This window comes from Nycticebus coucang, chromosome 5 (genome assembly GCF_027406575.1).
Source record: "Nycticebus coucang isolate mNycCou1 chromosome 5, mNycCou1.pri, whole genome shotgun sequence".
NCBI lineage: Eukaryota > Metazoa > Chordata > Mammalia > Primates > Lorisidae > Nycticebus > Nycticebus coucang.
Genome location: NC_069784.1, coordinates 100,098,843 through 100,124,783, shown reverse-complemented (window position 1 = coordinate 100,124,783; position 25,941 = coordinate 100,098,843). Strand labels below are relative to the sequence as shown.

The window sequence follows — 25,941 nt, the reverse complement described above, 5'->3', positions numbered from 1 at the left end:
TGAGCTGCACTAAGAGAGAAGGTTGTAGAATGCACGTCAACCCCTCTGAGGCGAGCTGCGACCACAAGGATACAAACAAAAGGTACAAAATCCATCACCAAGCGGATGGGAGTCCCCTCCCCCATAAGAACAGCTCAGAGTGCCCAACAAACAACTGGACAGAGTTCAAAGGTCCTCCCACTATACTCCATGGGAGAGACCATCTAAAAACTGGACCTACCTCCCCTACTAGGGTGCCACGGTGTTCTCCTGCCAGGCATAAAACTGTATAAACTGTATATAGTCTCTACCTGGAATTCTGAGCTCCCAGTGCTCCCCTTCACTCACACTGGGGTCTGGAGGCCAGTCCCAGTCAGTCGGCAGAGAGGGGACTGCACCAGAAAGGGGACTGCACCAGAGTGGCAGTTCCCTGAGGCACAGTGCGAAAGCCGTCTTTTGGTGACAATACGGCCAGGCATAAAACTGTGTAAAGCTGTGTGTGTTCTCTGCCCACAAGCCCAGGCTCCCAGCGCTCCCCGCATTTCCCTCTCCTCTCGCTCCAAGGTCTGGAGGCCTGTCCCCCAGGAGTCCAGACTCTTGGGCGATTGCTCGAGAGGTGTAGACAGTGCTGGGCTGCAGCTGGTCGGTGCAGACTCTGGGGTACGGGAGCCGAGAGAGGATGGTTGGCAGGAAGGGAGCTACACCAGAGCAGCGGTTGCCTGAGCCATAAAGCAGCAGCCCTCTTTTGCTAGCAATACGGCTCACTACTGAATATTCTGAAGCCACACCCCCTGTCTCCCTGGGCAACCAGAGACTCTGAGTTTGCCTGAGGCAACTCCAACTTGCAAACCACGGAAACTCTCAGGGCGGGGCTGACCCAGAGGTCCGCTTTGCTAAACCTAAGACGCACCTGGCCCTCAGGGGATCGTCAGCCTATAGACAATACAAGAGCAAAGACAAGCTGATTTAGAACTCAATTCAGCTTCTCTTCTGCAGGGGATCTGCAGAGTTGTTCTCTTCTGTTCTGTCAGTAACATTAATCAGGGGCGAGATTGGACCTGAGTGAAAACCCCTCAACCTTCATCAAGCACCCGAGGTTGTCAGGCTTCACCTCCTCCTGCTGGAGAGAGGCAGAGTGCAGCGGCCTGGCAGACTTCCTTGTGATTCAGGCAGGTACAAACTCCTGGAGTAACAAGTCACTACAGGCAACTGGGTCAGCCAACTGCAGGACTATCAGTGACTGGGTGTGAAGTGGTGCAAGGTGGAGAAGGAGGCAGCAACCTTCCCAGACTTATTTATTGGCTGGGTGGCTTCTCCAGACTCCACGCAGCACTGGAGTAAGCCACAGCAGAGTAGTCACCAGACCCCTGTGATCCAGTTCCCAGAGACCTCTTAAACTCTCTCACCCAAGACAGGTGCAGACTGAGACAATTGATTTGGACATTTTTGAACTGAACCAATCGCCTGAGGACAAATCAGGTGGTGCCCTGGATGCACGGTGGTAGGAAGGTTTGATTTTTCTTTTCCAATTGTTTGCTGGTGGGGGGTGGGGTGACTTAATTGCTGATATTTCTCCACAGCTGAGACTTCAATCCAAAGAGTCTGTTTCACTAGGGTGGAACAGAAACCAGCTGAAAACAAGACAGAACCACTGAGCCCCACCACACCAGACAGGGCCCCAGTTTCTCAGGCCACAACACTGTACAGGCCCTCGAAAAAGCCCCAGGGGAAAAGATCAAAGGGAGTAAAACAACCATGGGGCGGAATCAGCAGAAAAACTCCAGTAACATGAATAACCAGAATAGATCAACCCCCCCAAGGAAAGATATGGCAGATGCAATTGAAGATCCCATTCATAAACAACTGGCTGAGATGTCAGAAATCGAATTCAGAATTTGGATTGCAGACAAGATTAACAAAGTGGAATTAGGAATTCAAGGAGAAATTCAAAAGTTGCCTCAAGAATTTGATGAATTTAAAGACAAAACCACCAAAGACTTAGACACACTGAAGCAAGAATTTGCAGCCCTCAAAGATATGAAAAATACAGTAGAATCCCTCAGCAACAGAATGAAGCAAGCAGAAGAAAGGATTTCTGACATTGAAGATAAAGCCTTTGAACGCTCCCAAACTCTCAAAGAGGAAGAGAAATGGAGAGAAAAAATGGATCATTTTCTCAGAGAGCTCTGGGATAATTCGAAGAAGGCGAATATCCGAATCACAGGAGTTCCAGAAACAGATGAAGTGGCCTCGCTGGGCACAGAGGCACTTCTGCATGAACTTATGAAAGAGAATTTTCTAGACATGCGTAGAGATTCTGAAATTCAGATAGCGGACAGCTTCAGAACCCTAGCACGACGCAACCCCGATAAGACATCCCCAAGGCATATCATATTAACTTCACTAAAGTTAATATGAAGGAGAAAATCCTCAAAGCTGCCAAGAGAAAGAAAACCATTACCTTCAAAGGGAAGAATATTAGAATGACTGCAAATCTCTCTGCTGAAACTTTTCAAGCCAGAAGAGGGTGGTCACTGACTTTTAATCTCCTAAAGCAAAATAACTTTCAACCCCAGATCTTGTATCCAGCTAAACTGAGTTTCATTTGTGATGGAGAAATTAAATACTTTAATGACATTCATATGTTGAAGAAATTTGCCATAACAAAACCAGCTCTTCAGGATATTCTCAGACCTATCCTCCATAATGACCAACCCAATCCTATACCACAAAAGTAAACTCACTCAGAAACTTCGGATCAAACTCCAATTTCCACACTGGCGAAAGGATTAAAAATGCCCACTGGACTTTTGAAAAACTCGATACCCAAAACTTCACCAGACTTATCAATATTCTCCATTAATGTGAATGGCTTAAACTGTCCTCTAAAGAGGCATAGGTTAGCTGATTGGATACAAAAACTCAGGCCAGATATTTGTTGCATACAAGAGTCACATCTTAACTTAAAAGACAAATACAGACTCAGGGTGAAAAGATGATCGTCCATATTTCAGGCAAATGGTAATCAGAAAAAAGCAGGTGTTGCAATTTTATTTGCAGATACAATAGGCTTTAAACCAACAAAAGTAAGGAAGGACAAGAATGGTCACTTCATATTTGTTAAGGGTAATACTCAATATGATGAGATCTCAATTATTAATATCTATGCACCCAACCAGAATGCACCTCAATTTATAAGAGAAACTCTAACAGACATGAGCAACTTGATTTCCTCCAGCTCCATAATCATCGGAGATTTCAACACTCCTTTGGCAGTGTTGCATCGATCCTCCAACAAGAAGCTGAGCAAAGAAATCTTAGATTTAAACCTAACCATCCAACATTTGGATTTAGCAGACATCTACAGAACATTTCATCCCAACAAAACTGAATACACATACTTCTCATCAGCCCATGGAACTTACTCCAAAATCGATCACATCTTAGGTCACAAGTCTAACCTCAGTAAATTTAAAGGAATAGAAATTATTCTATGCATCTTCTCGGACCAGCATGGAATAAAACTTGAGCTGAATAACAACAGGAATCTGCATACTCATACAAAAACATGAAAGTTAAATAACCTTATGCTGAATGATAGCTGGGTCAGAGATGAGATTAAGAAAGAAATCACCAACTTTTTGGAACAAAACAACAATGAAGACACGAACTATCAGAACCTCTGGGACACCGCAAAGGCAGTTCTAAGAGGGAAATTTATAGCACTGCAAGCCTTCCTCAAGAGAACAGAAAGAGAGGAAGTTAACAACTTAATGGGACATCTCAAGCAACTGGAAAAGGAAGAACATTCCAACCCCAAACCCAGTAGAAGAAAAGAAATAACCAAAATTAGAGCAGAATTAAATGAAATTGAAAACAAAAGAACAATACAACAGATCAATAAATCAAAAAGCTGGTTTTTCGAAAAGCTCAATAAAATAGATAAACCTTTGGCCAACCTAATCAGGAAAAAAAGAGTAAAATCTCTAATCTCATCAATCAGAAACAACAAAGACGAAATAACAACAGACTCCTCAGAAATCAAAAAAATCCTTAATGAATATTACAAGAAACTTTATTCTGAGAAATGTGAAAATCTGAAGGAAATTGGCCAATACTTGGAAGCACGTCACCTTCCAAGACTTAGCCAGAATCAAGTGGAAATGTTGAGCAGGCCCATATCAAGTTCTCAAATAGCATCAACCATACAAAACCTCCCTAAAAAAGAAAAGCCCAGGACCAGATGGTTTCACGTCTGAATTCTACCAACCTTTAAAGAGGAATTAGTACCTATATTACTCAACCTGTTCCAAAAGGTAGAAAAAGAAGGAAGACTACCCAACACGTTCTATGAAGCAAACATCATCCTGATCCCCAAACCCGGAAAAGACCCAACAAGAAAAGAAAATTATAGACTGATATCACTAATGAATATAGATGCAAAAATATTCAACAAGATCCTAACAAACAGAATCCAGCAACACATCAAACAAATTATATATCATGACAAGTCCGTTTTATCCCAGGATCTCAAGGCTGGTTCAATATACGTAAATCTATAATGTAATCCAGCACATAAACAAATTAAAAAACAAAGGCCGTATGATTCTCTCAATCCATGCAGAAAAAGCTTTTGATAATATCCAGCATCCCTTCATGATCAGAACACAAGAAAATCGGTATAGAAGGGACATTTCTTAAACTGATAGAGACCATCTACAGCAAACCCACAGCCAATATAATACTGAATGGAGTTAAATTGGAATCATTTCCACTCAGATCAGGAACCAGACAAGGCTGCCCATTGTCTCCATTGCTTTTTAACATTGTAATGGAAGTTTTAGCCACAGCAATTAGGGAAGAAAAGGCGATCAAGGGTATCCATATAGGGTCAGAAGAGATCAAACTTTCGCTCTTTGTGGATGATATGATAGTATATCTGGGAAACACTAGGGACTCTACTATAAAACTCTTAGAAGTGATCAAGGAATACATCAGCGTCTCAAGTTACAAAGGTCAGCATTCATAAATTGGTAGCCTTTATATATACCAACAACAGTTAAGTTGAAAAAACAGTTAAGGACTCTATCCCATTCACAGTAGTGCCAAAGAAGATGAAATATTTGGGAATTTATCTAACAAAGGACGTGAACGATCTCTATAAAGAGAACTATGAAACTCTAAGAAAAGAAATAGCTGAAAGTATTAACAAATGGAAAAACATACTATGCTCATGGCTGGGAGGAATCAACATTGTTAAAATGTCTATACTACCCAAAGCAATATATAATTTCAATGCAATCCCTATTAAAGCTCCACTGTCATACTTTAAAGATCTTGAAAAAACAATACTTTGTTTTATATGGAATCAGAAAAAATTTGAATAACCAAGACATTACTCAGAAATAGAAACAAAGCAGGAGGAATTACTCTACCAGACCTCAGACTATACTACAAATCAATAGTGATCAAAACAGCATGGTATTAGCACAAAAACAGAGAAGTAGATATCTGGAACAGAATAGAGAACCAAGAGATGAATCCAGCTACTTACCGTTATTTAATCTTTGACAAGCCAATTAAAAACATTCAGTGGGGAAAAGATTCCCTATTTAACAAATGGTGCTGGGTGAACTGGCTGGCAACCTGTAGAAGACTGAAACTGGACCCACACCTTTCACCATTAACTAAGATAGACTCTCACTGGATCAAAGATTTAAACTTAAGACATGAAACTATAAAAATACTAGAGGAGAATGCAGGGAAAACCCTTGAAGAAATCGGGCTGTGCAAGTATTTTATGAGGAGGACCCCCCAGGGCAATTGAAGCAGCTTCAAAAATACACTACTGGGACTTGATCAAACTAAAAAGCTTCTGCACAGCCAAGAACACAGTAAGTAAAGCAAGCAAACAGCCCTCAGATTGGGAGAAGATATTTGCAGGTTATGTCTCCGACAAAGGTTTAATAACAAGAATCCACAGAGAACTCAAATGCATTAGAAAGAATAGAACAAGGGATCCCATTGCAGGCTGGGCAAGGGATTTGAAGAGAAACTTCTCCGAAGAAGACAGGCACGCGGCCTTCAGACATATGAAAAAATGCTCATCGTCTTAATCATCAGAGAAATGCAAATCAAAACTACTTTGAGATACCATCTAACTCCAGTGAGACTAGCCTATATCACAAAATCCCAAGACCAGAGATGTTGGTGTGTATGTGGAGAAAAGGGAACACTTTTGCACTGCTGGTGGGAATGCAAATTAATACATTCCTTTGGAAAGAGATATGGAGAACACTTAGAGATCTAAAAATAGATCTGCCATTCAATCCTGTAATCCCTCTACTGGGCATATACCCAGAAGACCGAAAATCACATCATAACAAAGATATTTGTACCAGAATGTTTATTGCAGCTCAATTCATAATTGCTAAGTCATGGAAGAAGCCCAAGTGCCCATCGATCCACGAATGGATTAATAAATTGTGGTACATGTACACCATGGAATATTATGCAGCCTTAAAGAAAGATGGAGACTTTACCTCTTTCATGTTTACGTGGATGGAGCTGGAACATATTCTTCTTAGTAAAGTATCTCAAGAATGGAAGAAAAAGTACCCAATGTACTCAGCCTACTATGAAACTAATTTGGGGTTTTCACATGAAAGCTATAACCCAGTTATAACCTAAGAATAGGGGGAAGGGGGAAAGGCAGGGGAGGGAGGGAGCAGGTGGGTAGAGGGAAGTAGATTGGTGGGATTACACCTGTGGTGCATCTTACAAGGGTACATGTGAAACTTGGTAAATGGTCTGTGAAGCTAGTGAATGATGCCCCATGATCATATCAATGTACCCAGCTATGATTTAATAAAAAAATATATAAATAAATAAAAAATAAAAATAAAAAAATAAAGAAATAACATCTCATTTAATTTTGGCTGGATTTTAAACAATCAGACCTTTTAGAACAAGTATGATTAAATTCATGATGATTTTGTTCCAAGAGAAAAAAAAAAAAAGGAGAGCAGTTATTTTCTGCTGAAGCTCTCTAAATAGGTATTAGGTGCCCTAGTTGCCACTCTGATCACTTCTCTTGCTAGACCCAGAGACAGACTGCATATGAGGCACTTTGGCTGTAATGTTTTCACTGTTCATTATTAGTCCTTGGGTCCCACACTGTGGCCTCATTCATTTATGGATGATCTTAAGTCATCCTGACACTACCCTCAAGGCAGTTGTGTTTATCCTTGCAGTGACGAGACAGACACTCAGAAAGGATCTCATACAATCGCATACGTTTATGGAACACCCTGGGCTTCACTGCATGCTGTGTGCAAAATTCCAAATGTGAACTGTCTCTGCATACTTTCTTCTTATTCCCTGGAGTCAATTTCAAGAATTCTCAGTGAATGTTCAGTGTAGCAGTTAATTTTCTTTAAAACTCATGATAATTTTCAACAATAGTCTATATAGAAGGGGCCTCTCCTACCTGAGGGCCAAAATAAACTGTAGACTGTTGCTTTGAAATACTATGGAGTCTTAAGATTTCTTGGAAAAATATATACTCTTAGAACATAATATCCCATGAAAATTATTCAAAATTCAACCAGTCAGCTGAGAAAATAATTTGGAGCTGTGGTTATCTCTACAGACACAGAGTGATGTGGTGAATTTGATAAGAGAAGAGGGGTGAGGAAGAATACAAAATGCATGCTAAGTTTCTTTTGTTGTCTGTGCCTAAGGAACCCAGCTGTTTACATAGGAGGAGTTCTTGAAACTTCACAAATCAGAACAGACTGCAAGTAGAGATAAACACGCAGTAACTGTAGGAACACACTTATGCATTATTTATATAGCTTTTATTTATTTACAGTGTTTACTAAGAGTATGCAGAACAGACTGGACACCACACGGCAGCATTTTTAAAATGGGAAAAGCAAAATTTAACAGTCCATGCCATCAGTCCTTGATACTTTCTTTCCCTTTCCCCCATCACCGGCCTCCCCTTCTGATTTGAGGAAGTTTTGCTTCTCCTAAGATTGATATTCCAGGTTCCTCCCTGACGCCATTTTTTATTGTTTCTCTGCATCCTGGCTCCCTCAACCGTGAGTCTCTGCAGCTCTCCCTTTAAGAACTCCTCCCCCTGCTTACAAATATGCACAACTATTTCCTTGTCTAAAACTGCCCTTGCCCTTTCTGCTTCTTGGAGTTTGTTCTTTTCCTCTGCTTGAGTTTGAAATAGATCTCCCACCACTTCCTGTCTGCTCCTTTAGTTTTAACTCCACGCAACCTGGATATTCCTCCCCGCACTCTCCCCAAATAGGTCACTGAAATAACACAGACTTATAAATGGCAATGGCTAATTAACTTTTCTCACTTCTCCCCTATTCTTAACCTCTAAAATGTATTCCACCTTGTGGGTCCCACATTTCTTGGAATGTTTCTGCTATTGTGTTTAATGATATTGGACTTTTTGGCCTGTTTCGTTGGCATTAGTTTCTGTTGCTAAGTTGAATTCCTCCGTCTTCAGCGCTTTTCCCTACTTTTCTGCACCCCTGCTCAGTGGGTCAGACAACCTTTTTGTCTACACTGATATCTACCTCTTTGTGGAGAAGACCCAGAATTCTTCTGAAGCTTAACCTATCTTTCTAGCTCTGGTTCCACACTGTCAACTCCCAACTTCATCCTGGGTTTATACCAGTTTATGAATGACCTCCCTTTATACTTTTCTTCTTTAACTTATTTCTCTCCCTCCTCCAATTCCTTCCTGAATTTCACTCATCAGTCACTTACACATCAAATTTCAAATTCAACTTTGACTAATCACCACCCCTTGTCTCTGACCCTAACTTGGCTGAAAGTCACGTGGCTTTTAATATTTTTCTTCTGACCCATTGCAGTCATCCCCCAATAGGCCCTTTTCTCATTTCTGTCATTCGTCTGTTTTGTTTCCACTAACAGATTACGTTTTCCAGAATTTCAAATGGATTAGGCCATTTGTATGAGAAATGTTCAAAGTATTCATTGAGAATTTAGAGTAAATTCTAAATTTCGTAGGCTAGGAGTCTACGATTTTAAATCTTTTTTTGTATCATACTTTCTAGACCTATTGTAGGTTTTAACCCAAATGCATCTTCTGTGTTGCTAATATTTCTGCATCCTAAATTCTGCATCCTTTGGTCCAGTTAAGAAAAGTGCTCTTTTCCTAGACGATTCTTCCTATTTCTAATTGTCCAATTCCTTATTATCTCTCAAATGTCAGGGCAAGCAGGACAGTTCCATAAAAATTTATTTGATCTACATAAGAGGAAATGACCATCTCAGCCTTGAAACTATCCTCCAGTCTTTTGTTTGTTTGGTTTTGTTTTTGTCACTTGTCATATACTATCTTATATCTCATATTATCATATGCTTCTTTGGATACTTATCCAATTTCTCCACTTGACTGTGGATTATCACCAAGTGGCATGCTATTTCTTTTGGGGGCTCTTCAAGGAATATAACAAAGTGCTTTGTAAGTAGAGGTAGGATAGTTTGGTGGAAAATTAGTTTTATTTCTTCTTTCAACAGTTCTTTTAATGCGTTGCTTCTGGGAAGTTATTTTCAAATCCCTTGGATCTCAAAGTTCTCTTACAAATTGGAGGCTTGGGAGTAGTGTGGTGACTCACACCTATAAAGCTAGCACTCTGGGAGGCCAAAAAGGGTCAATTGCTTGAGCTCAGGAGTTCCTGAGCAAGAGTGAGATCCCATCTCTAAAATAAAACTAGCTGGGTACTGTGGCAGGCGCCTGTAGTCCTAGCTACTTTGGAGGCTGAGGCAAGAGGATCACCTCAGCCCAAGAATTTCAGGTTGCTATGAGCTATGATGCCACGGCACTCTACTAAGGGTGACAAAGTCAGATGCTGGCTCCAAAAAAATTTAAAAAAGAAATTAAGTGGGGCTTTTCTCTATATTTCATAGGTGTGTTGTGAGAGTTAAGTGAAAACACGTATCTAAAAATACAGTACCTAGCAGAGTACTTGGCATAGAAAGACAGAGCTCATTGTAGTCATTACTATGACTGAAAAAGTTAGCATTTCTGAAATTAACAAATTATAGCAAGAGCTCAAAGTAATGTTCAGTGTGATTGTGAATCTAGACTGAAATTTTTAAAAATCTGTTTAAATTTTTATACAAAATTTTTCCTTTTTTATACTTTTTACTTTTTCTATTATAAACACATAGGTTACATCACAAAATATACATGATAAATTGCACCTATTTTATGAAGAAGAAACTGAAATTCCAGCTACCTCTGAAAAATATTATAAATATAAGTTTCTAGCTAATTATTTTTCATTTCAATTGTAATAATCATTAATTTTTTTTTTTTTTTTTTGTAGAGACAGTCTCACTGTACCGCCCTCGGGTAGAGTGCCGTGGCATCACACGGCTCACAGCAACCTCTAACTCTTGGGCTTACGCGATTCTCTTGCCTCAGCCTCCCAAGCAGCTGGGACCACAGGCGCCTGCCACAACGCCTGGCTATTTTTTTGTTGCAGTTTGGCAGGGGCTGGGTTTGAACCCGCCACCCTCAGCATATGGGGCCGGCGCCCCACTCACTGAGCCACAGGTGAAATTTTAATACAGATTTTTCCTTTCCTAAAATGCATATACACTTTTTTGGCACCAGATGTAAATGATAGTGGTTTATATCTATTTCAGTTATTCTGGGCAGCACCTGTGGCTCAGTGGGTAGGGCACCAGCCCCATATACCCAGAGTGGCAGGTTCAAACCCAGCCCCTGCCAAACTGCAACAAAAAAACAGCTGGGCGTTGTGGTGGGTGCCTGTGGTCCCAGCTACTCGTGGGGCTGAGGCAAGAGAGTCGCCTAAGCCCATGAGTTGGAGGTTGCTGTGAGCTGTGTGATGCCATGGTACTCTACCAAGGGCAATAAAGTGAGACTCTGTCTCTACAAAAAAAAAAAATCTATTTCAGTTATTCAAACTTAGCAGTGAAGGTTTGAATATAGTTTTTAAAAAAGATACATGTTCCTAACATCCCCAAACTTCACGTTTATTATATATTTCAACTCAATTAATAATTTTCCTCATAATACATTAATATTAGTTACCTGACAGATAATTATATGTGATCATTCTTCTAAAAAACATATGCGCTCAGGTGAAAACACAGCTGAGCTTTTTCTCTGTGATAATTCTCATTTTAAGGACTCCGGTTTTGCTTTGTCTGGGCTCTTGTTAATATTTTGCGACTACTTATATGATGTCTTAGAGAAGCAACACGTTTTGTGAATATTTTGGGACTACTTATATGATGTCTTAGAGAAGCAACACGTTCCCTCTCTAAAAGTAACATTTACTTTCTTGTTTTCTAAGATACCCTTACCTAACATTGGTTCAAATGCCTAGTAAAACTATTTTTTTTAAAATAACCATCTTTCCTTTTGCCATTTCACTTCTTTTTGTAATGTGTTGGGTATGTCACCAAAATAGAATTCGTTATGTAGGGTAGCAGTTCTCATAGTATGCTGTTGTGGATTGCTGGGGTTCCTGAGCTCTTTGCAGGTGATCCGCGAAATCAAAACATTTCACACATTGCTTCACTATTTACTTTTCTCACTCCCCTATTCTCATGGATGTCCATTGGCGTTCTCCAGAGGCTAAGTGTGTGAGGATATTATGGCTCTAACTCAGGGAATATGTGTTTAGGAGTCTTGTGTTTAGAAAAATATCTGTTTTATTTCCTACTATGACAATTACTGACAGATATAACCCATATAAACAAGGATTGTTAGTCTTCAATTTTTTTTTTTTCTTTTTATTGTTGGGGATTCATTGAGGGTACAATAAGCCAGCTTACACTGATTGCAATTGTTAGGTAAAGTCCCTCTTGCAGTCATGTCTTGCCCCCATAAAGTAAGAACTACTGTTCTACAAAACAAAAACAAACAAAACAATAGACCTAATATAAGATTGCTTGTTGAGAATTAAAACTTAGTAATTTACAGTGTAAAATGTGTATTTTAAATCCATGTAATTAAAAACATATGCACTATTTTAGTAATTACACAACACATCTACCAGTGAAACTGAGGCTAAGGCCTATACTTCCTCTTGTACTTGAACTTCCTCTCGGGCAAATTTTAATTACAGTCCGTATTTGTGCTCTCTCTCTCTCTCTGTGTATGTGTGTGTATGTATATATGAGACTATATATACACAGTCAATAAAGAGTATTGGTGCTTTGAATTGTGTCAGTCTTCACTCTCACAGAGCGAAGGCTACCTCTGACCCCATGGAGATGAATATTTAATACCTGAACCTTTCTAAACATTCCACCTGCTCCGAAAGTCTTTTTGAACCATTGCTACAGATCAGGCTTAGAGATCAGCAAAATTTTTACTGCAAAGTCAGGAAGAATTTCTGAATTTTCAGGGTGGTATACTTGATCATCTAATTTCTTAAGTGTTGAAGTAGATAGCTATGTGAGATGAGGCAGGTTGTAGAACTGGATCAAAGAGATACAAATACTATGTGAATAAAACAAAATACAGACTTTTCTTTTATGATCATTTTATTTATTGTTTTCATAAACTAATGGCTCTGTAACAAATTTAAGAATCCCTGTGTTTTCTGTACCCTGAAATTATATATATGTGTGTGTGTACACATATAAATACAGTCCTTGACATTGGTATGCTCAAAATATTGAAATGGTGATCATATGGACAAAACAGTCCCCGAGTTCATGACTCTGTTAGAGTGGGGACAACTGCTTTAGATGGTAAGATGAATTCACTGGTATCTGAAGGGTTTGAGGAATCTGTTTCTATGTAAGTGAAGAATGAAGTCTACAATCTGAAAGTTAAGGTAATACATTTTTATTTTACATTGCTTGAAATACTATGGTTAAATTTCTTATAGTGGTTAGGTAAACAGAATAGATCTGTGGCTACCTTTTCATTGCCATTGTCATTTAGGGTGATGAAAATGTGTCAAACGATCTATGAACCAAGTGTATGGTGCCCCATGATCATATTAATGTACACAGCTATGATTTAATTTAAAAAAAAAAGAAAAAAAAAAAAGAAAACCAAGTACTTTTCTATACATCTCCACGGAAGAAGAACAGATTGCCCACGTGCCCAGGAACTCACCTACCATCTTCTGTCATCCTAAGAGGGTTGGCAGAATGCTTCCTCCTTCATCTTTGCTCTGCACAAGTTCATGGCTCATGCAGAACTCGACTCTGTCGGAGCTGGTCAGCAGTTATGTGTCAGGCAATACAGTGCACAACTTCTGGAATCAGAGAGAAATGGTTTTAGGAGTCAGTCCTCAAGAGGCAGAATGGTGTAGTGGTTATCAGAACCATCTCTAGAACCAGAATACGTGCGACTGAAGCCAAGTTCTTTCACTTATTATTATAGCTCCAGCACCCGGAGTTCTGGTCTTCAATTTTCCCATCTGCAAAATGAGACTAGTAATGGTAATCTTCCTCACAGATTTGCTGAGGAGGTGAATTGTGTTGCTATTTTTAAAGAGCCTATAAAGTGGCTAGCATACAGCAGGTGTACCGTTTGTGAAATAAATTCTCATTCAAGAGGCCCTGCAGATTTGGGTTCATGTTCTTGCTGAGCCACTCACTGGGTCTGTAACCTAAGGCAGGACTCAACCCCCCTCCACTCTGTCTGTACCAGAGATTCAGCATAAGGGAACGGGCCTCATTTGGTTGTTGTCAGGATTGAATGTGTTAACACAGATTAAATAACTTAATACGGCCTGGCAAGTGATAAGTGTCAAGAAATACTGTATTACTGCCATTATTAAAATCGATTTCACAACTCACCCAGTTTTGTCCATTAACTCAATTTATATCACTTTTAAATTTTCTAGACTTTTTGCCTTCTCTCTCTTGCTTCCTGCTAGACATCTGCAATTGAATGCATTTTTCATAATCCACAGCTAATTAGTTCCTCCTGGGGATTTCCTTGTGGCTGGGGGTGGTACCATTATCTTCTTCGGAATTCAATGTATTGTAATATCCTTATTATACTAATCTTTTGCAATCACTTGTATTTTATTCTGTTTAACTCTCCCCCGCAAACCTTTTTTTACATTTAACTTCTTCAGTGACTCCTACTTGTGGAAATCATTATTTCTACTTAACTATTAAAACCCTTTCCAAAGTTCTTTCTCTGAATCCATTCTCTCATTTTTTAGTCTTGCTTATTTTTACCAAGTATACCAAAAAGATTATTTCTCTCTTGAGCAGCCTTCACTAGCTATGAAATTCATTGGAGACTTCTTAGCCTGACATACAAGGCCTTCCACATGATAATCGTATCCACCTATTCCAGAGTATTCTCTGTACTTCCTGAATATCCCCTGTTCTTTTATGTCTCTGGTCTTTCTTCATATTGCTGCTTTCACTTTAAATTTATCATCTTCCTCTGTTGAAATATTACAAGCCCCATTTCAAATTTAACTTAGTTTATAAAACATTTTCCTGACTCTTCCTAAAAAAAAAAAAAATTTTTTTTAAATTTTATTGGCCCATTTTGATGCTTCTTTCACTTTTCAAAGTCAAATATTTTGCTTTACAAAACCACCACTCATGGCTCAGTGCCCATAGCTCAGTGGTTAGGATGCCAGCCACATACATCGGCCCTGGCCTGCTAAACAACAAAAATGACAACTACAACAAAAAAATAGCCTGGCATTGTGGTGGGTGCCTACAGTCCCAGCTACTTGGGAGGCTGAGGCAAGAGAATCGCTTAAGCCCAAGAGTTTGAGGTTGCTGTGAGCTGTGATGTCACTCTACCAAGGGAGACAGGGTAAGACTCTGTCTCAAAAGAAAAACGAAAAATCATTCATTCAATCAATGTGTAATTTGTAGGAGTAAATGGACTGTAAGTAGTTTTTTCTTTTATGAATTCCTAGCAATGACAAGCTCAGTGGATTATTGCTAGTTCAGTAAATTTTTGCTCCTGTTAAGTTGCTTACACAGGGATTGCATGTCTATAATAGCTGTCCTGTCTTGCTTATTACCCTCCTGTGCCTCTGTCCTTTCAGCTTGAGAGATTGACACACAGGTCAGTTCTTGCCAGCTTTTATCACTTACAGCCTGTTGATACTAAGTCAGAATACAAAATTAAGACACTAAGATTTTTATTCTACTCCTACTTATTTCTGTAAGAGTAATAAATCCAGAGAATAAGTGTTTTAGTTTTAAGTGTGATATAATCTACAAAAATAAAATATATGTTCCTTATGGACAAAGATCTTACCTCATTTTATTTTTGTACAAATCTTAGAAGACTCATCATACAATTAAGATATTATATGATTTGTTTACGAACACTGACATCACTTTTAAAAATACAATCAAATTATTTCAAAGAATCATGTAATCATTGATAGCTTTCTTTTATTTACAGTGTCAATTAGTCTGTTTGTATTTCATCCACCATTTAATTAGTCCTATTTTAAAATAATATTTAAAGCAGTTCAAAACTTTAATAATACACTATAAAAAATGCTCGCAATTTTGGGCAGCGCCTGTGGCTCAAAGGAGTAGGGCACTGGCCCTATATCCCGGAGGTGGTGGGTTCAAACCCAGCCCCGGCCAAAAACTGCAAAAAAAAATGCTAAAATTTTGTTTACTTTTCCCATTTTGTTCTTTTGCATAACAATATTTTTCCATAAAGGTCACATTTCTTCCTTATTAGAGAAAATTTGCATGTTAACCTATCTTACCCCTGTTCCATTTACTAGCAAATAGCTGGTATGAAAAATCTAAATGAATAATACAAAACTGACCCTCTTTTGGATAATTACAAGTGCTAAAACTTTGCTATAAAAATGAAACTATCATTCAGTAATATTGCATTAGAATCATCTCTGACTTAAACTTACTTCAGCCTCTTTCCACTATATGCTTGTACTTCGAATGCACAAAAGACCAAGTTATTTACACAATACAACTCAAGAGCCATTGCTTATATATTTCAGCTTGAGTTCAACTTTAGCATGTTTCCCCCTAAGTTTTTGAGGTATTATTGACAAATAAAAATTGTGTATACATAAGGTATACAATGTGTTGTATTGATATCCACATATATTGTGAAACAATTACCAAGATCAAGCTAATTAACATGTCCATCACTTTACATAGTTAACCTCAGAGTGTATGTGTGTGTGTGAACAATTCTTAGAAAATTTCAAGCATACAATTTACCTGAGATATACCCAGAAGTGAAATTAGTGGATCATATGGTAGTTCTATTTTTAATATTTTAGGAACCCTATACTGCCTTCTGTAATAGTTATAATAATATACATCCCCACTAACAATGTGCAAGGGCTCCTTTTCTCCAAATCCTCAGCAACATTTATCATTTGACTTTGTGTTAATAGCCATATTAGCGGATGTGAATTGATAATCTCCTTATGGTTACCTATTGGCCATTTGTATGTTCTTCCTTAAAAGGTGTCTGTTTGAGTCCTTTGTCTATTTTTTGATGAGGTTGCTTTTGCTATTAAGTTGCAATGATTCTTTATATATTTTGAATATTAACCTCTATTGGTTATATGCTTTACAAATATTTTCTCCCATTTGATAGGTTGCCTTTTTATTTCACTCATTTTATTATTGTTGTTGTACATAAATGTTTTGGTTTGATGTAGTCCCAATGATTTATTTTTGCTTTTGCTGCCTATACTTTCAGCTTCAAATTCATAAAATCATTGCCATGATCAATGTCAATAAGCTTTTCTTTCTGTATTTTCTTTTAGGGGTTTATCATTTCAAGTTTCACATTTAAGCGTTTAAATCCATTCTGAGCTGATTTTTGTGTGGTGGAAGATAAATGTCCAATGTCACTCTTTTCCAGTTTTCCCAACCATTTATTGAAAAAAAAATTATTCTTTTATTTCTGTATATCTTTAACACCTTTTTCAAGGATTAGTTCAGCCATGTATATGTATGGGTTTATTTCTGGGCTTTTTAGAATTGTCAGTAAGGCTAAAATCCCTTAAATAAGCTAATAAATTATATGGGTAGATATTTTTTATCTACCATGCATGTGTATGAATCCATTTACCTCAAATTTTTTAAATCCCAAAGTAATTATGAATTTTGGAAAGAGTTTCAGGAGTCAGAGGAAGAGAAACATATTCAGGGTACGGGGAAGGTGGCTTTAGGGTTTTGCTAACCAGCCTCTGTCACTGATCCCAGGACAGAGTGGCACCCAAGCCCTCCACATCCCCTGTCCAAGTCAAGATTAAAGAAAGATGGAGACTTTACCTCTTTCATGTTTACATGGATGGAGCTGGAACATATTCTTCTTAGCGAAGTATTTCAGGAATGGCAGAAAAAGTATCCAATGTACTCAGCCCTACTATGAAGCTAAATTATAGCTTTCACATAAAGGCTATAACCCCACTACAGCACAAGACTACGAGGAAAGGGCCAAGGAAGGGGAAGGGAGGGGAGAGGTTAAGGTGGAGGGAGGGTAATGGGTGGGGCCACACCTAAGGTGCATCTTAGAATGGGTACAGGCGAAACTTACTAAATGCAGAATACAAATGTCTACATACAGTAACTAAGAAAATGCCATGAAGGCTACTTTGAACAGTTTGATGAGAACACTTCAGACTGTACATGAAACCAGCACATTGTACCCCTTGATTGCACTAATGTACACAGCTATGATTTAACAATAAAAAAAAAAAGAGAGAGAGAGAGAGCTTTATGTCAGAAAGCTCTTGTTTATGGTAACACTAGATGATAAATTTGTAGCTTAATAAGGGGTCTTATGATGCTTAAAAATCTTTAAATACAATGTTTCCTCTTTGGAAAAATTGAAAAACAGACCATGAATTTATGTGTCCTTTCTCTACACTCTAGAAGACCTTGAAGATGTGCCTGCTCCAAAGAAAACAAAAGGTGAGTTTGTTGTCTCGGGATCATCCACAAGTTTTCTCTCAAGGCTGGAATAGTTTGTCTGTCTTGTTTTATTGAATAATTCTTGGTCTATTCCTCAGCATTTATAGCCAAACAATATTTACATGGTGGATTTATGTTTTAAAGGAACCTCTTTTTCACATTATTTAGAAAATTTATAACTCCTTACACATTGAAGATACTAGTCAACCATTGGTTTATTTATCAGTAATTGTCAGACACAGTCATTGGGTAATCTGTAGCAGCAATACTTCAAAATTATCATTTCCTCATTAAGGATTATGAGACTGTCACATTCTATTAAAAATTGGGAGAAGTCATTTATCTCAGCAGTATTTTTGTAAAGGAAGGAGGGAAGGAAAAAAGAATAGGAAGGAAGGAGAGAAAAAAACGAAAGAAAAAAGGAAAAAAGAAGTAACTGACTCACCCCAGCCCCAACAGAGGACAGGCATTTAGAAATACCTGCTACCTCCAGATCTGTGATCTTGAGAAAGTCTCTTCAGGACAAAGTTTCTCCATCTGTAAAGTGAAGTTTTGAACTAATATATTTTTTTTTTTCCTAAAGTGTTCCTTGCTTCCTAGTTTTGGCTTGGTATAAAATAGGTATTTTCTATTCTACTTCTAAACTTAGCTATAACAATACAGGTTTGTCTAAGAGCTGTTCTTGTCATCAAAGTATGAGTTCTCGGCCTTTACCCCAAATTAACAAACAACATGGAAAATAGTACTTTTAGAAAAGGTACAGGATACTGGGTACCTAAGTCTTGTGAAATAAAAGTTGAGATTTATTACTTGTATTAAGATTTTCCTGAGTAGTGGATTTTTAGAGTTTTAAAATTAAATCATTAAGCAGCACTTAAGATGTTTTTAACTCCTGGATAAGAGATTCTAGATCTTTAATGTATACACAGATCACATGTAGGTCTCATCGAACTGTCTCAGTGGAAACCTAAGAATCTGCATTTGTATACATTTCTCATGTGATGCTGAAACTACTGGTGTATGGATCTCACTTTAAAGGGCAAGTCTCTAGAACCAATTGAAAATTTGCTAAAATCTATAATGCTCACTTTCTTTGAAACATGCACAATTAAACACACACACGTAAACTCAACACATCACCTTATCATTTCAGAGTCTATAGAAAAAGAAAGCCCATCCCTAAATACTGATCGAGGACTTCTCAGATGAATAGAGGGATTCCAAGAAATAAAATTATCTATCACTAGATAAACCCATGGCGTAAATTACCAGCAAAGAAATAAATAAGAAGGCTTGAGTTGGATGTGAAAAGGAAAGGATGCCAGGCTGCTGCCATACCTCCATGGTAAAGATGGTTGCAAAGGGTCATCCTTGTTATGTCCTTCCTATTTTAAACTTCTTTTGACTAAAATGTTCATCTTAGAACCAGATTCCATCCTTATCCTGTTGTAACTCTGAGCATCAAAGACCTCTTCTTAAGGAAGGACTGAATGTCAGGTCGTCCTCATCTGTCAATTTCCAACACATCAGGGCCAGTGGCGTGCCGTTTTTTTCCATTGGTTCTTCTCTCTCTGGCTCTTCTGTTCAGTTTTATAGTGAAAGAATGAACACAGTTTTTATAAAAAACATAAAGTGTACTATAAAAATGGTAAATAACCCCTGTTTGTTTTACGTTGTGCCCTGTTTAGATATTTTCACTTCCACACGTTTATGTAATACCTATAAACATATCATTTGTTTACCTTCATATTTTTGTATCCAGTAGAAGAAACTGAAGAGGTATCTCCCACAAAGAAGCAAAAAAGTAAGTATTTAATTATTGAAAATTTTTAAATTGTTCCATGTGAAAGATGTTACACATAAATTTAACACCCTCTTAAGATCAGTATTAGAAGGAAAAATTTTTGGTACAGATGTGAAGAATGACATTAAAGAACATCCTTTATATTATAAAGAGAAGTTCACCATTTTTTGTGTGTCAAGCAAGAGGCATATAGTTGTAGGAATTACAAGTAATGGCTGAAGTGGCATTTATCTCAAACCATTCTGCAATTTTACACAGTTCTGGTCCTTAACACTCCAGCTGAATCTATGCTTCAGTGGGTGTTACTGTCTGCTTTATGATAGGGCATCTTAAGTAATATGCTAAACTTTTTTATATCAAATACAAAAAATGAAAAGATAGGTTTTAGCAGTTCAACTGCCTGGATGCTCGCTTATGAGATTCAAAGTACTCTTTGATAGTTCTAGATGTATGGTAGGCTGTTATTATTCAATCTCTGGGATCATTTAATTTAGAAAGCAGTCAATATTCATATGCAGTTTCAAAATTCATTGTGTGAGATACTCATTATTCAAGTTTTCCAAATTAAACATTTTTTGTTCAAATGGTAAAGCAAAACATTTTGGATCCATATATGCATTAAATAAAGTCATTGCAGGGCCGAGTAGATGAAGCAATTTTGAAATAAGTAAAACCTGAATTTTGTTTCACATAATGCCTTTAAAGAACTAGACATTTAGCTGAAGAATTGATGTCCCTAGGCTCTGCAAAGCTTCTTACATGTATTTGTGCAGACAATTACTACCCTGTTTCCCAGAAAATAAGACAGTGTCTTATTTTAAGGTGTGCTCCCAAAGATGCGCTAGGTCTTACTTTCAGGGGACGTCTTATCTTTCCTGTAAGTAGGTCTTATTTTCGGAGGATGTCTTATTTTCGGGAAAACAGGGTAAGATATTATTGACAATAGCAAGCTCCTACTCTGTTTTAATAGTCAATTCATTAAACAAATATTGAGTGCCTAATATGTTTCCAGTAGAGCATTCAGTGCTGGAACTACAGCAGCAGATAGGGGTATACTCATTATAACCCTTGATCAAAAATGTTGTGAAAACACAGGGAAATACCCAGAGTCTTACAATATTTTCAAGTATTATTGAAAAAATTCATAAGAAAAATAAATCTAAACCATTGTGGGAATGTTTTTACTTTATATAGAAACACTTTCTCATCTGTTGACCTACCAGTCTTAATTTGTGGCTATATCATATAAACACTTGAAATCTTCTATTTCATAATAAACATTAAAACATAGTCCAATTCAAAAATTGGATTGTATCAAAGCCAAATTTTTGGTTGGGATGTTATACTATAGTTTCACAAGATGTTACCATTTGCAGAAGCGAAGGTACATGGGTTCTTTCTGTATTATTTCTTGCAATTACCCGTGTATCTACAATTACCTCAAATTAAACATTTGAACGAAAATAAATACAACATAATCAAATAATGTTAGTAAAAAGGTACCAAATATTTTAAGGTCAGTTGGGAGATATATTGCATGAAAGAATGTTTCCTATTTTCATGTTGTTATGAAGTAGTCTGTAGCCTGATATTCATGAGCCTGTAAAATTTGCAGGCATATGATATTTATATTGATAGATTATTCAATGTCAATCAAATGAATGGGTGAGAACACTATGTACCTCTGGATCCTGCAGTGATGGGCCCTTCTACTTGAACCTTCTACTTGGTGCTATATTCCTCCTTGATGCCATCCTGGCTTCACTGCCACCTCTCTCTATAGGCTGTCCACCCCTGTCCCTGTCCCCCAACCTCCACAACCTTAAGGTGAGGTGTATTGTGTCACTGCCTCTGTTGGAAGTTAGAATAAAAAAGAAAATAGCTCTGGATGAGAGACTTAGTGGAAAGCAAAAGAACTAAATTAACGATTTCTCCAAACTACTTCCATCTCTGCAAACCCAGTGATGGAGGTCAGGTAGCTGCCAAGATGACAGAATCAGAATTCTCTCATATTGCTTTTTCCAGCTTCCATCTACTGCTTGCTTTGCTTCTGCTTCATAAGCCCTTACTCTTATATGGATTTGGCCACCATTCCCCTTTCCCGCACACCACTAGATTCAATTGTCATTTTATTCCCCAGCCTTCTGTACAAAGTCTGTGATTGGCTGAGAAAATGCAAACAAATAGGATGGAAAACACTGCACGGCAGCAGGTGCCTGTGATTTGAGAAGAGGCTGACCTCAGCATTTCTTGACAAGGCTTCTACCTGGGAGCACTAGCTCACTAAGTCTGGAGTTCAAGGTCCTATCCATTTCACTACACTCCCTTGCTCAGCTTTAACCTTGCTGTGTTGCTTTCTACTCATACTACACTTGTGAGTATAATAGCCTAGAAGAGTGACAATGCCACCTCAATAGGGTTATTGCCTCCAGAGTAAGTGCAACTTAGAGAATCTTAAGACTTTAGGAACCGCAAGGCTTCCTGTGACATTAACACACACATGCACGCACACGTTTGTAACTCAGCATATTAATAACCCATGTTTTGAAAGCTGTCACTATGCAGCAAGGTAACAGTCTCTGATTGCTGTGCACATCCATAGATTTCTATGCAATAAGCATTTTGTCTTTCTCTCCTTGGCTAGTTTTATTATTACTTATTAAGGACTTACGTGCCTGGAAGGATTTTAAGTGCTTCATATATGTTTACTCATTTAATTATTCCAATATTTCTGTGAGATTTGGTGGGTTTGCTTTTACATGTAAAGAATCCAAGACACGGTGGGGTCCAGTCACTTGCCAGTGTCTGTGGAGGCCAGCCAACTGCAGACTCTCTGTCCATATTATCTGAGGCACCACCCCTGTGCCTGAACTCTGCTGCTGATCGCATCCCGCTTGTTTTAACAATTCATCACGCTCCCTTCCGCAGGTCCCATCAGTTTCTTCCAGTGTGTCTACTTGGACGGTTACAACGGCTATGGATTTCAGTTTCCTGTCACCCCTGCACACCGCCCTGGAGAGAGCTCTTGCCAGGGAAATTCTCCAGGACAGAAAAAGCAAGGACAATAGGCACGCGTGCATGATCCTCACCAGTGCTTTATGGTTTGGAAAGTGGGATCTTAACATTTTGTCCACAGTGGCACAGGCAACCGAAATTAAGCAATCTAGAGCATTTCTGCGAAAACATTTGACACTTCAGCCTGGTATCGAGAGAAGAGGTGGTCAAAAGGGTTGAGTGATAAGCAGACATAGTGAAGTGTCAGATGCTCAAGAATCCGTTACGCGTGTTCGTTGCTGTGGGTGGGGATGCCTCCATGTTTTTATTTCCACACACACTATAAGGTTGTACAGAAATTAATTTAAAGTTTACTTATACTGCTCCTTTAAATATATAACTGACACAATTACAGAATAAAATTCCTGGATTCAATTAGAAATTTATTTTTTAAATGATATCTTAAGCTTCATTCTAAAGTAGTGGTTCTCAACCTTCCTAATGCCGCGACCCTTTAATACAGTTCCTGAGTGTCACAACCCAGAGGTTGAGAACTGCTGTTCTAAAGGATAGAGGAGCTTGTCAAAAGGGTTTCTTTTGCAATTTAGGGATATTGAAACTCAATTTACCCGATAAGTTGATGCTTGAAAGCTCCATTTTACTTGTGCCTGTTTCTCTTTTTTGTGACTATGCTCTAAGACTGGGTAACCATTGCACTGAACAGTGCTATAACTTTATTGTGATACTCTTTTAGAGTTCAAAATATCTCTGAAATTTAAATATGATTAGATAAAGAATAAATGTTTGATGAATCTTATCTCTAAGATTTGTCTTGAGTTCCAGTTAGGACATTATTCCAGTGGAAATGTACCATTCAATGAGGCTGGTCTGGTGAACTATTTGTTAACAGAATGAGATGTGGAATTTTCAGATTTCTCCAGACTGTGTGAAATTTTACATCAATCACTCATGCAGGTGACTTGTGCAAAAATAGTTTCATTTCACTTTAATACATTTTTTCTCACAATGGAAAAATATGAATGCCATTAATATCTAAGAAGACATTTAACAACAAATACCTTTATAAGATGTCTTACTTGTATTTTATGTCATTGGTCATCAGTGCCAATGAAATGGATGACAATTTTTAACTACTTGATGACACAACACTGGGAATGACCATATGGTTGTGTCACATTCCTGGTGATATCACACTTTACCACGTCTTTCTATCATCTCTAAAAGTCATGACTCCGTGACCTTTTTCATGTTTACAGTTGCAACTGAACTTATGACTATTAACCCAGGAAGGAAACTGAGTTCACCTTTCTGGCATTATAATGATCTTCAGCAAAGTATGAGATACCCAGAGCCAATACTAGCCAAGTGATTTATTTTCAAGGACTATAACTAACTATGGTTCTTTAGGACCAAGATATAGCACAGTTTCACTAAAAATCATGAGGCTAGGGCATCAGTAATAAATTCAGTATTAATAACATATTTTCAGTGATTTTTTTGAAACAAGTTGATTGTCAGCCAGATGCTTGTGGACCTAATTCACAGCACAAAGCCAACCTTATAATGAACCCTATTCATGACACTTTCCATGGGGGAGGGAAGACAATATGGGAGTGTGTAATTTCAGGATTCATTAGATGGTACCAGCTTGCAAAGCCCCTTCACGTGGCAATGTAAACTTGTGGAAAGTGATTAAAGTCTACTGTTTAAGTGATCCTCCAGTCTGCTCGACTTAATGAGTAGAGCGCAAATACAACAGCTGATTTAGATTTCATGGAACACAATGGCTTATCCATTAATTCTTTCATTCAATGACTGTTTATTGAGCACTTACTCTTTCCAAGGCACCGTGTTAGGCACTGGACTGTATAAGAAAAATCCAATGATAATTTCTGCTTCCAGCGCTGTTCTGACACAGTGTATGACCTTGGAAAATTTACTTGACATACTATATTTATTTCTCTGTGGATAAAATAGAGATTGCAAGACAAACAGTCTGATATTTCATAGAAGGACTGTGGACAATATAAAATATGTTAATATGGATGTGACACTGAAAGAAATTTCTGAAATAATACTTTTGGCTACTGCAGTATTTTTTTCTCTGAGTGTTTTTCTGTTTCTTTCAGTCTCAATATATAAACTATTTGTTTAAAAATATGACATAGGCTGTTGTAATTCGAATGTAGACAAATCAATTACAATGCAAACAATGTTAATAATAATTAGATTGATCTGATTAAAGTTATAATGATAATAGCACCTTAAAATAATATCTAACCTGTTGTTTGTACGTGTCCATCAAATGAAATATTTCTAATCTTTTCAGGTTTGATTCCTTGCATTTTAAAAGGAAAAGATAAATGCTTGATTAAGAGTTGCTGTCTTTAATAGTTCATTCATAATTCATGTTGTATTGGCCATAATATGTAAGCGTTTCATCATTGTCTTAATTCTCTGCTTTGTTCGATTGATACAAGCTATTCACTTCACGCCTCCTTTCTTCCTCATACTTCACCCCCTCTTAATGGTTAAAGAGCTGTAGAAAATAAGCATTGATTTTACCTAAGGTTTCTGATTCATGTTTAGCTTTCATAAAGCCTGGTAAATCATCATTCAAGTAAGACAAGCTTTTCTTGAAATAAACCTCATGAGAAGCACCAATATATTGACTCCTTCTGGCATGTTTGTCAAAACACCGCACAGAAATATTTTAAAACCGATATTGTATATTTATTTAGATACTCAGCCTATTTGCTTGAGAAATTTTGCTAGAAAAAGAAGCAAAGCGAGAGGCAGCACCTGTGGCTCAGTGGGTAGGGAACTGCCCCCATATATCAAGGGTGGTAGGTTCAAACCCAGCCCCAGCCAAACTGCAAACAAACAAACAAAAAAAGCAAAGCAAATAACAAATATTGTTGATGGAGTACTCAGTGAAAATCTAGCCCAATTGGAAGATACAGAAATATAATTAATGCTTAGAGAAACTCAGAAAGTTTCCCAGTCACCGATTGTTTCAAAGCCAAGCCTAGAACTTTGGTCAGGTAACTCCCAAATGCTCTTGACTACTTTTCAGGGTGTTTTTATCAACTGTGGATAATTTTTCTAATTATTTCAAATAAATATCTCAAATCTGGCTTTCAAATTATAATCAGTGTTAGAAATGTAATTGTATGTGGGGATACTTTTATTTC

General features: G+C 37.8%; 1 protein-coding gene across 9 annotated transcripts in view; it reads left to right on the top strand.

The window, feature by feature from the left end:
* Positions 1–25,898, top strand: part of TRDN (triadin) — a 403,216-nt gene extending 377,318 nt beyond the window's left edge. For 7 of the 9 annotated variants that reach the window (XM_053592195.1, XM_053592194.1, XM_053592192.1 and 4 more), the window contains 3 exons: positions 17,890–17,928; positions 19,691–19,732; positions 22,661–25,898. In XM_053592195.1, coding sequence (XP_053448170.1) covers positions 17,890–17,928; positions 19,691–19,732; positions 22,661–22,800 — 221 coding nt within the window. In that variant the 3' untranslated portion in view covers positions 22,801–25,898. The remainder of the gene's footprint in view (positions 1–17,889; positions 17,929–19,690; positions 19,733–22,660) is intronic. The other 2 variants (XM_053592197.1, XM_053592189.1) reach the window with 1 other exon arrangement.
* The last annotated feature ends 43 nt before the right edge of the window (positions 25,899–25,941 follow it).